Genomic DNA, 12,581 nt, shown 5'->3' with positions numbered 1-12,581 from the left:
GAGGAGTCTAACTGGAGAAGAGTCAGGGCAGGACTTTCTAAATTGTGAGGCCAAGGGTTTATTCAATCAAGGGCTGATATTGCATAACTAATGGACCCACCTTTAAGAAGGGCACAGTATTTTGAGCTGTAAATAGGCCCAGATGTGGTAAATGCCATGTATCTTCCCCCTACTATTTGCTAAGAGTCGGGAGATACAATGCACTTTAAGATCATACTGTAAAGTAAAACTAACCCTTCTGGTGGGAGCATATCCTCTCATAAACCACTCAAATCTGAACTTCGGCAATCATGTCTGCCTAAACCAAGGCACAGATACAAGCTTTAGGGAACCATTTCCTTTGTTTCTGTGGGTATCTGTAAATGGAATACCATAGTAAAGTAATTGCTCAGAGCAACAGTTTAGGCATGTTACTACCTCCTAATATGTGTTTATATAGGTGAAACTGAGACACAAAATTTGTGCCTCAGTGTGAGGATTGTGTAGAGAGGGAAAATGACACATTTTTCTCTAGTGGAGATGGGTCATGGAGAAGACATTTATAAGTATATGCCCAAATATATACAAAAACAACACAGAATCAAGCTTTGAACTTTTCCTGCCTACCATAAACCCCTTTCAACCTAAACCAGGAAAAAAAAAGAGCTGGTCAGCTTATCTTTTCCACCTATTCTTCACTCCTGGCTCTTAGTTCCCTAACTGTTATAGCAGGGTGAGACTATCTTTATTCTTCCTAACCTCAACTCTAAGACCACTTCTCTCAAAACTAAAAAGAGAAGGAAAAGGAGGTCAACTAAGGAGTCAGATCAAAGACTAATTAATGGACCTCCTGGAAGAGCAACACTCTTTGGGACATTTTCCCCTCTTTAGACATAATGGACAGTACCTAACTTAAAAACTATTCAGAATGCTTAAAAAGAAGAAAAAAAGAGGGCAGGGGGGAAGGTGTGATATTCAAAGCCCATTGCCAGGACAGAGTATGCTAAAAACATTCCAAGGTAGCCAGGAATTAAGGGTTAAGAGGAGTAGGAGGAGTACTAAAAAGCTCAAGAGATCAAGTTCATCTATAGGTCTGCCAAACTAGCCAGGTTCCTCATTCAGCCCCTCCATATCAGCCCGTTAACTGAAACAAATCCAAGGCAAGAATCCTCAGAAACCATCTTATTTGGATGTGTATGCCACCACCTTGGAGATGAATGGAATTCAGAAACAAAAGGCAGTCCTTATCATCATGGCAAGTATAGGAAAGAAAGAAAACTAGAGAGATATAGCAAATTTTATCCCTACAGTGTGAATACGGTTTTTACCTCAGAACTCTGTAGATAACTGCTTTTACTGAACAAAAAAGGCCTCCCATTCAAACTTACCTGGATGAAAAAGATAAAGTGCTTGAAAGATGTATTCAAATGCGCCTCCTCCTGAAGCTGAATCACAGGGTCGAAATGCTGATGATAAATGTGTGCATAAACCCTAAAGAGGCGTTTGAGTATAGTTTTTGCCACAGACATGAAGTTCTTCGGGAAAGGGACCCCTAGTAAATAGAGAAACAACCCCAATCTATTAACAAGAGACAGGCAATATGAGTTTGTCAGCAAATGGCAACATAAATCACCAAGATAAGGCTGAAAAGGAGTATTTATGAATTACTACTTAATATACCCACTGTACTCTTCAGAATTCTCAACATATCATGAAAGAAAACAAACTTCAAAGCTTGTATGGAATAAGAACTAGTCTCCAGGCTGGTGTGGCTCAGTGGATTAAGTGCCACCCTGTGAACCAAAGGGTCGCTGGTTCAATTCCCAGTCAGGGCACATGCCTGGGTTGTAGGCCAGGCCCCCAATAGGGGGCACATGAAAGGCAACCACACGTTGATGTTTCTCTCCCTCGCTTTCTCTCTCCATTTTTCTCTCTAGAAACATAAATAAATAATCTTTAAAAAAAAGGACTAATCTTCAGTATAGCCCTTCAGGCCTCTAATATACCACACCTCACTAAAATGAAACAAATGAATGCCTAAAATGATAATGGAGGTAAAACTTACAAAATCAGATCCTCAGATTTTGTAATATCATGTCTTAATACAAATATATGCTCAGCACAAATAATGTATTAACTATGCTCATTTTTGTTTAAATGTTTGCAATGTATTTTTAAATTGTTTTCCATAAGAATTATTTCATTACTCCATGTATACATCTATCCTGAAAAACAGCTACAATATCTGCTTAATTAGGCTTATTGTTATGAATTACAGCATTTTTACAGCATTAAGCAAAAAAAAAAAAAAAACAATCTAGAATACAAAATTCCATTTACTTTGTTGCTCTTGCTAAATAATCCAGATTGGCAAAACACAAGCCAAACAGCAGTACTACTGGGTTCAATGTCTTCATATCACCTGTTGCTCATTTAAAAATATTATAGAGATCATGAGAAAACATAGCAGAAACCAAAATAAAGGGGGATTAAATAAAACAGCCTGCCTACACTCTTCAAAAATATCAGTGTCATGGAAGTCCACAAAAGACTGATGAAAGCATAAGGAATGCTAATGAGACATGACAACTGAATGAAAAAATGTTGAAAAATTTCTCTTGCTCTAAAGGATATTATTAGGAAAATAGGAACAATCCAAATAGATCTATAAATTAGGCAATTGTATCACTGTTAATTTCTTGATTTTGATAGTTATACTGTGATTTTCTAAGGAAATACACATGGATACACATATGGATAAAGGGGCATCACATATGTATCTTATTCTCAAATAGTTCAGAAAAAGGAAAGAATGTCTGGGGAGAGAGAGAAAGAGAAAGCAAATGTGGTAAAATGTTGGCAACTGAAGAACCTGGAAGAAGGATATATAGGGATTCTTGGCATAATTCTTGCAAATTTTCTAAAAATCTAAAATTGGATCAAAGTTAAGTTAAAAATATATTATGGGGAATAAAAGATAAGGTGGGGCACTTATCCAAAACCATTATGATGTATATAAATAAAGCAGCCATGAAAAATAGACCTTTATTTACAAATGCTCCAAGGTAGTGAAAACATTCAACGAACACATTTAGCCCTGGCTGGTGTGGCTCAGTGGACTGAGTGATGGCCCGTGAACAAAAGGGTCACCAGTTTGATCCCTAGTCAGGACATATGACTGGGTTGCGGGCCAGACCCCCAGAAGGGGATGCACAAGAAGCACCAACACACTGATATTTCCCTCTTCCTCCCTTCCCCTCTCTCTAAAAATTAAAATCTTTTAAAAAACTTTTTAAAAAAATGTGTTTAAAACAATCCATAATAATAACAACTATTTATTTATATTATTGTCTCTTCCACAATACCCACCCACCAAAATCTAAAGGCATGAAATATAATCAAAAAGTTATCTATTGTTAAAAAAGCAAATTCTTAATTTTTTCAGAAAACACAGTTATAAGAAATCTGAAAAGGTAAAAACCTTATGAACTGTCTAGATGTGAACGATTTCCACTTGAAAGGCCAGCCCTTAAGAACAAATATGAAAAAGCAATAGACACTCAGTTGGTAACAGGCCAATCGCTCAAATCTTGTTTTCCTCTCACTTAGCTTGATTTCAGTCTGTGAATCACACCGTGGATCATAAACTCAAACTCCCTCTTTGCCACAAATATAATGTAAAGCTGGATATGAGTCATACAAACTCCTCCCCTAAACAAGAAATGGCTGTGACTGTTGCAGATGACACTGACTGCCTACCCAATAGCGTGTCTCTTTTTTCCCATAACACAGGCCAATTTATGTCACTATCTGACTTAATGCTAATCTTCTCATTGTTTAAAAAACAGGGAGGCTTACCTTAATGATCATGATAAATTATTATAAAAATGATAGAAGGCTTTTAAATGTGTAAGATTATAAATACCTTGATAAATATAGTAATCTAGTATGGTTCCTGGAGTAGAGAAAAAATAAGCTCTAGAAATATATAAAATTAGATAAAGCATGATGGATTCAAATTATGCAAAACTACTGTACCTATTTTTGAAGGAAATAATGTTTCATCATCCAATTGGTCCTGAACCCAGGTCATCAAGTAATCAATATACTTTGGCGCCGAGCACTTAATCGGCTTCTTTATGTTTGTTCCATCTGCCCAGTGATACTCATATCTGCATTGGAAAAATAAAAAGCACACAGAATATTAGTATATACCTATACCCAATGTGTATATTTTTTATATTATACATGTATGTGTTATGAATGTATACAGGACATGTCTTAAATAATCTGTTCCTCCAACAAAGATTTTTATAATTGGCATTTTAATTTAAAGTTTTCAAATGGCTACTGAATTATTTTGCATTTATCACAATCCAAACTAAGCAGATTCCACCAAACTCATTTTTTGTTTCTATACTCTCCTCCCATGTTTTAATTTTATTACATAGCTTTCCCTCATATACAAAATTTGTATGTTAGAATCATACATTGCCATAATAGAAAGCCTAGTTTACTTCCCACTTCTATGATGACCATCCTCACTTTTATGGTTGTTTTTATTCCTTGATATTTCTCAAGGAAAGGAGGAAGGAAGGATTATTTTTCATTTCTATAGTGTCTTTTTAAAAAATTCTCTGAGGCCTTTTTTTATTGCTTTTAAAGAGAAAGGAAGGGTGGGGGAGAGAGAGAGAAACATCAATGGGAGAGAGAGAAGCATTGACTGGAGAGAGAAAAGCTGCCTCCTGTACATGCCCAGACCAGGGATCATAGGCCATGCCGAACCTGGGATCAAACCCGCACCCTAGGTATGTGCTCTGATGGAAAATTGAATTCTCAACCTTTCCATTACTGGAGGACGCTCCAAACAACAGCAACACTGGCCAGGGTGCACTTGTACAGTATCTTTATGAAGATCCTATGCCTGTTATGTGGGAAGAACTGGGTATATTCTTCCTATACCAGCTATTTAGATAAGGTTTCTGTGAAGAAAGTGACCAGGGAAGTATTCTGACAGTAATTCTCCCTAATTCATAGGAACAAAATATTGGTGTAATATAAGCAAACATCCCAATAAAATACGAGTCAATTACAAAGGGGAAGAAAACGACAAATTTGAGGTAAAGGCATCTTGTAGACACTAACATGGTAATCAGGGTTAATGATGGCATAGTCAACATCATGGGCCTTCTGACATGATCCACTGAGAAAAAAAAGTATTGTTTCTTTGAGTTCCTGCCAAGAATGCATATAATTGTACTCACAGGCATGAATTATCACAGTGAAAGAACAAAGACCAAAATCAACAAAGAGAAATAGCAAACCGAGTGACATCTGGAGGAAACCAGGAGCAAGCTTCTGTGAGTCCTCTCCCAGTGGAGTCACACAGGTTACCCTTAATTCCCCCAGGATTGAATCGTGGTAACACATGCTAAATACTCTCTGCCAGGAAAGTTCATTAGAGACTTAGGGTCCAGGTTTTTTATTTGGGGGAATGGTCAAAAAGGCGCCCGACGCACGACACACTAAAAACCCAGATGCCCAGAAGAAAAGCATAAGCCATATTGTTTATACAGTTTAGGCACAGTGAGCCACTCTTAACTGTTAGGGTTGTGGGAACTCTTCAGAAATATGAGTTGCAAGCCCTGGCTGGTGTGGCTCGGTAGATTAAGTGCCAGCCTGCAAACCAAAGGGTTGCAGGTTCAATCCCCAGGTCAGGGCACATGCCAGGGTTGCAGGCCAGGTCCCTAGTAGAGGGCGTGCAAGAGGCAGCTACATATTGATGTTTCTCTCCCTCTTTCTCCCTCTCTTCCTCTCTCTGTCTAAAAATAAACAAAATTAAAAAAAAAAAAAGAAAGAAATATAAGTTGCAAGATGCCATCCAAGGGCCAACCTTGGAGGCAGGCCTTTCAAGAGATTGTAGTCAGGCCTGTTATATTAACTCTTTCATGCACAAAGGCCAATACAGGGAAAGAATGAGGAACTATTCCAGATTTAAAGTACCTGAAGAGATCAGTCAAATACATGCAATACATGTTCACAGACAGGATCCTTGCCTAGAAACTAAAAACTGAGATATTATTGAGACAGCTGACGAAATGCGAATAGTATCCATGGACTGGAGGAAGTGGCTTGGAGGGTTTAAATGCTGGTTGTGTTTTTTCCAAAAACAAGAGTATCCTTGTTTTTGGAAAATACACAGTTGAACACATAGGGGTAAAGGAGAATAATGTCTACAATTTGCTCAAAAGGTTCAGAAAAATATTAATGTTAATGAATATACATACAGAGTGTGGGTGATGAATAGACAGTAAAAGGTTAATGAAGAATTGAGGTAAAAAAAGATGCGAGTTCTTTGTGCTGTTTTGGCAACTTTTCTGTACACTTAAAATTATGTGAAGTTTCAAAGTCTGAAATAGTTTGCAAATAAGTTATTTTTCAAAAAATTACCTTAGAAAATAATAAAGGCACATTATTTGGAACATCTTTGATGACGGCAAATTGTTAGTTCTTTTTAAAAGGACTCGATTCTGAAACATATCTAAACTCATTTAGAGTCAATTTGAGGAATAAGGTAGACGACTCTAGGTAATACTTTGTTCAACAAATAAATTATGACTATGAAGTAATAAAATTGAATCTCTTGGGTAGCTAGTGATCTGACACTGTAATTTAAAAGTTACGAAAAATATTCTGAGCAATGAAAGCATTAGCACAATGAGCAATTAGCAATCTAAGGTCACTACTTATAATGATAGTACTTCTAAGCACTAGTAAGTTTAGAGAGCTTGTTTTCTTTTGTTTTGATATTTATACCTTGTTTATAATTGGGGGGAGAGAACATACTTTCTAAAAAATCAACACTAAAAACTAAACCTCTCTCTATATAATTTATAAACACAAATTAATATTTCTTATAAGAAAATAATACGATGTAGCAACTGACAGTACGGGCGAATCAAAGAGACCTGGATTTCAATCCTGGGTCTGTTTCTAGATAACGGGACCTTGGACATGTTACTTAGCTTTTCTGAGACTCAGTTTCTTTTCCTGTAAAATGAGAATAACAATAGTTTTCTTACCTCACAGGTTTGCTGTATAAAGGCCTTACATTTAGGTAGCACTGAAAAAACAGTAGCTGGCATTGTTGTTATCAGCCACAGTAATAATAAAAGTCAGTTTCAACAATTTACTGATCCAAGCAGCATTCACTGAGTGGTAACTAGATGGCGACACTGTTCTTGCACCAAAACGGATTTAAAAGAAGAACTAATCTAACCAGTTAAATAAGAAACATATAATTAATATAATTATAATGTAACAAAGAAATGTAATCATAAAAATAAAAAATTAAATAGAAAGATCACATCAGTCTGAATAAATCAATCTGGAGAAGGAAGCATTTGATATGGGCCTTGAAGATGGGTAAGATTTCTGGAAATGTGGGCAGAAGATGACAAGGAGATGGGAACAGAAAAAAAATAACCAAGACAAGAACAGAATGAGCAAGTTTTCAGAATATAAGCAATGGAGGGACTAGCAAGCAAGGCATTCCCAGTAATCTAGTCTGGATAGACCAGAGATGTGTAAGTTAACAGGAAAGGCAAGATGGAGGACAATACAGGAAGGGTGATAAAGCTCAGGCTTAAGAATCTGAACTTAATACATTACTCATTGGTGAACCAGTGAAGGAGATGCTAAGTGCAGAAATTATATGGTTAGAAACTTTCTTCTTAGCTAAGAACTGTAAAATAAAGTAAAAATGAGAACTGATCATAAGCTACATCTTACTTTGGTCCGGCTGACATCACTGGACAACTTTCCTCTGTACAGAAATCTGTGATTGTTCCATAAAGCATGTTGATCTGATTGAAAAAATCCACAGCTGTAAAGCAAAAAATCAGTTATAAGTAACATGTTAAATTTTAACTTCACTCAAACAAAACCTAGATTTATCAGTGTTCTTTCCAAATATATACAGATTTCCTAGTTTTTTGTTATCAATTTCTAGCTAAACTCCACTATGGTCCAAGACCATGTTACATGATTTCAATCGTTTCAATTTTTGAAAATGCACATGCGTGTAATCTGAGGTGCTCAGACCATGTATTCCTCAGGTCAAGTCTATCATCATGGTGCTCAAATTTTTCTAATTCCTTGTTGATTTTTATCCTCTACACTCTATCCATTACTAAAAGAGGAGTGTTTAAATCTCCCATTATGACTGTGAATTTGTCTATTTCATCTGTTAGTTCAGTCAACTGATTTTATTTTTGAGATGTTATTAAAGACATAAATTCAGAACATCATATATGTTCTTTGTGAACTGAACCATTTATTTTAAATCTTCCTCTTTACTGTTTTTTTTGCCTTGAAGTCTACTTTATCTGATATTAGCAGGACTATATCAAATTTCTTTAAATTAGTGGTTACCATTTTAGTTTCAACCTACTTTTGCCCTCCCCCCATATTTAAGGACAAATACTACAAATGTGACTTTGAGCTCTGCCCCATTCCCTCTTTATTTATAATCCTAAAATCCCTTTTCATCCCATTGATTACCCATGACTAGCACTTTGCTTTTTTTAATTCAGACTTTCTACAGCAAAGAAAAGAAAACTTTAAAAGGAATCATAATTGCTGGCGAAAGTAGAGCAGTAATAAACATTACACTAAATTTAATTGTACAAGTTTTCCTCTGCCCTCTTACCTCACAAACAGACAAGATTTACTAAGTAATGACTCTACAACTTAATAATTCTGAAGTAGTCTTCCATGAAAACAGAGGACAACCTATGGGTTTTAAGTAGTACAAGTCTGAATCCCAACTCCTATACTTACCACTTGTGTTAATCTCCCTGAACCTCAGTTTTCTACCTTTAAGACTGAGTTTATTATGGAGCACTAAAACATCTATGCCTGCCATTAAGTGGGCATTTAATAAATATTAGTTTTCTTCCACGAATCAAGATCTGGCCTCAGGATTTCATGCCACATAAATTATTTATAAACCATCCATCCAGCTTTTTCGAGAACCCTGAACCTTCTTTCTTTCTTCTTTAAGCTATCACTCTTTCCAGCAGCAGAATGTTCAAAACTAGGCTCTGGTTTCTGGCCGTGAGACTAGTTGTTGAATTTGCAAAAATTTCCCTTCTTCTACCATTTATTTCCATCTGGCAAGTGAACTGAAGCCAAAAAGCCATTAAGATGCCAATCTTATCAACAAATTCCCTTTTCTCTTTTGTGTACCCAAAATGTTTATTTAATCACTGCCAGGTAGTGGAAATATCTAGTTTCAAATCTTATTCACATCATCAAGTGTCATTTGGGAAGATTACTATAAATAAGAAAACTTAGAATCCAATACTTCAGTCAAATGTTTTATTTTCAAGGCAGAATTATCTGCTCAAAGGGGATATTCTGACACTCCAATTCAAAGTAATTTGTGTCTAGTCATAACTGCAAAATTCCTGTGAAATTTTAGAAGTTCCTGAAGTTCTAAGCATTTCAGTAGTACAGATACTCTGTTCTGGCAACTGAGACAGAGAACAAAGACAGAAAATGATCTGCTTTTACACATACAAGTAAGAATCTCATGTAGTACAGAGGCACTAAGCTGCCCTCCTTAAATTTTTTAAATTAGTGAGTTCTTAAATACATGGTACAAAAAAGGCACAAACAAGTACAAAAAAGAATGTACATAATAAATTGGACATTTATCCTGAGTATTGTCTTTGAAGTGTCACAGAACCATCTTATAGGTAAGCTGGGTCTCAACAATAAAGCAAACATTATTTTGTTTCTTTAGTAACTAAACTCTCTGGGTCCAGGGAAATAACCACTTTAGAGTAAATACTGCTCATATGCAAATCATAGTAAGGTTTTCAGACATCTCAGTAAAATCCTTTAGGTTCTTAAAAGCTACTAGTGAGTGGCAGCTCAATTTATAAATACCATGATATATTTCAAAATACAGATACCATCAAATATTATAAGAAAAAAATACTATGGCTTTGTTTTTCCTTAATCAAAGCCTAGAATATAGTGTATGTTTTCAATTAAATTTCATTTTATTTTTACTAGATTCATATAAAATTCCTCCAATTGCAAAATTCTATTAGTTTCTTCACTAATGCTAAAAAACCCTGAATATTAAAAGTACCACTTTTATTCCCCAACTTTCTATGGCTTAATTCCCAAGAATATATTTACTTTTTAGTTATATGTTTTTCTTCTTTGTTGCTAAGAATATCTCATAAACATATTTTTATACTTTCATAAATCACTAGCGAATTGTCTCTTTTTTAAAAAATAGCATAATTTAGCATAACTGAATATGCTACTGAAAGAGGCAATTTATCATAGTGGTTAAAGTGCAGTCTCTAAAATTCTATAGCTGTAACAGATCCCAGGCTCTGGCACTTAATAGTGCGCATGACCTAGGCAATTACTAATCTCTCTGTCTCAGCTTCCTTATCTGCCTTAAAATGGGATAATAATAGTACCTACATCATGAGGTTGTAAATATAAAATAAAATAATCCATGTAGAAAGGAGAGTGGAGTGCCAGACACATAATTAGTGTTCCATAATGATCTATTGCTGTTATCATTTTTTTGCAACTGAAGATGGTAAATCTATGCTTCATATGTCACTGTAACAGGACACAAGAATTTCACAAAACTCATTCAGAAATAAAATAACACAAAGGCTAAAGTGGGCTGAGGTATCACTACATTGTGATGTTAGGTTGCTAACTAGACCCTAGAATAGACAGCACACCAAAACTCACCTACAGTGAGGCTACTAACCTAACTTAAAGTCTGCTGAGAAACAGAAAGACTACTTACTGTTCACTGCAACCCACTCATTTAGATCTTCTCCCTCAGGAAGCATCACGGCCATCCGGAGATTGCCACTGCCAAGTGTGGCTTCTGCATGCTTTAAGAGCTCATACTGGTGAGAACCCTCTGGTATGTTCTTCTTTGGTTTGAATGTTTTAGAGGAGCGACTACCACTATGAACAAACAAAAAAAAGCAGGAATTTCAGTATTTAAGGCATAACTTTCAACAGACTCAACTACACTATATCACTGGATAAAATAACACACAGGTGATCCTAAATGTCCACCAGTAAACAGCCCTAAATTGTACAGGCAACATTACATCCCAGCAATGTAATTGCTATAACTGTGTTTGATACCCAAAACTCCTACAAACCTTCTCCTACAGGTTGTAGTCTATAAAAGCAATTACTTCTTTCATAACCTAGCTATTTTATTCCTTTTCACCCCTAATCTAAGTCTCTCATACAAATAATTTGTTTCCTTCATACACAAAGCATAAAGATATAATTCTATATCAATAAAACATGGTAAGAGCAAGAAAGAAAATCTATGTGTTCTTCTACCCATTATAGGAAGCATCGGCAATCCTAATCCAGAATTCTAGGTATGCAAGATAAGTAGCTAGACATTAACATAATTGCTTTGCTTAAGTTTCATATGTATTTTTAAGTGGATCAAATGAAACTAGTCTTAGAAATAATTTTTACAGTTTTTAAGAGCTAGATGCTTCGTTAATGCGGGCAAATTCTTATCAAATTGTATATCATAGTCATCCCTTCTTAATATGCCCTTTCTCTCTTCATACAAAAAGGAACAGAAAGGAAGGAATGAATTAAGAGTCTTGGTTAGAATTTCATAAAGTTTAATGCAAAAATTCATATCATCAAAACATTTAGGCATATGGACATATGAATATGAAAGTGGAATTCTGAAAAGGGCAGAAAAACAACAGTTAAACTTTCTAAGCTTCCACAGCTTCTCACTTACTACCTTCTCTCAAACTTAACCCCAAGATCTCTCCCTTGTTCCCCAAGATAAAGTGGTAGTTCTCAACCCTGGCTGCATATTATAATCACTTAAGGAGCTTTTACAAAGTTTTGAGGACCTGAGACAAAATAAGTATCTACCAGTCAACCTAAATAACTAATTAATAACAGATATTTTTTCCTGTAAGTTATTCTCATTTAAAAGTGAATCTCTGCTCAGTGATGGGAGTAAATGGCAGAAAACTGTACTTGAACAACAATTTAATAAGAGAGAGAGTAAAATTGATGCTCTTCAACTCTAACAGCCAAGATGTCTCTTTCAAAACACTGATCAAATGATGTTACTCCTCTCCTTAGAACAACTCACTGGTTTTCCAGTGTACTAAGAGTAAATCCAAAAGTCAAATATTAGACAGCATCAGGCTCTGGACCATGACTGTGTGGAAACTCTTCCTCATTTTAATCAGATACCATATTAAACATCAAAATTCTCTCCCAGCATAGAAAGGATCACTACGATCACAGAGTTGAGGCTTATTCATTGTCCTGCTTTTTTACCCTTGGAAAAATTTAGCATAAGAAACAAATTTTGCCAACATTTTTTTACAAAATGACATTTCACTAATTTATGTGTGATTAATTACAAAAAAATAGCTCTCTTAACTAATCCGATGCACATCTTCAGACAGGATGTAAATTAAGTACAGTCCCTTTATTGGCCCACAGGTCAGACAACGCAGCAATGGAAGATGGGACAAGTTGCTCTGAAA

The 12,581-nt window shown here is 35.5% G+C and overlaps 1 protein-coding gene across 1 annotated transcript in view; it reads right to left on the bottom strand.

Annotated features, from left to right (window-relative positions):
- Nucleotides 1-12,581, bottom strand: part of MOB1B (MOB kinase activator 1B) — a 41,740-nt gene that overhangs the window by 6,969 nt on the left and 22,190 nt on the right. Inside the window, exons 2-5 of the mRNA XM_045857798.1 lie at nucleotides 10,829-10,995; nucleotides 7,771-7,864; nucleotides 4,018-4,151; nucleotides 1,368-1,531 (exon numbers count right to left, since the gene is read on the bottom strand). Coding sequence (XP_045713754.1) covers nucleotides 1,368-1,531; nucleotides 4,018-4,151; nucleotides 7,771-7,864; nucleotides 10,829-10,995 — 559 coding nt within the window. The remainder of the gene's footprint in view (nucleotides 1-1,367; nucleotides 1,532-4,017; nucleotides 4,152-7,770; nucleotides 7,865-10,828; nucleotides 10,996-12,581) is intronic.

This window comes from Phyllostomus hastatus, unplaced genomic scaffold, assembly GCF_019186645.2.
Source record: "Phyllostomus hastatus isolate PE091 unplaced genomic scaffold, TTU_PhHast_1.1 phas_scaffold_1674, whole genome shotgun sequence".
NCBI lineage: Eukaryota > Metazoa > Chordata > Mammalia > Chiroptera > Phyllostomidae > Phyllostomus > Phyllostomus hastatus.
This window is presented reverse-complemented; position numbering and strand designations above follow the sequence as displayed.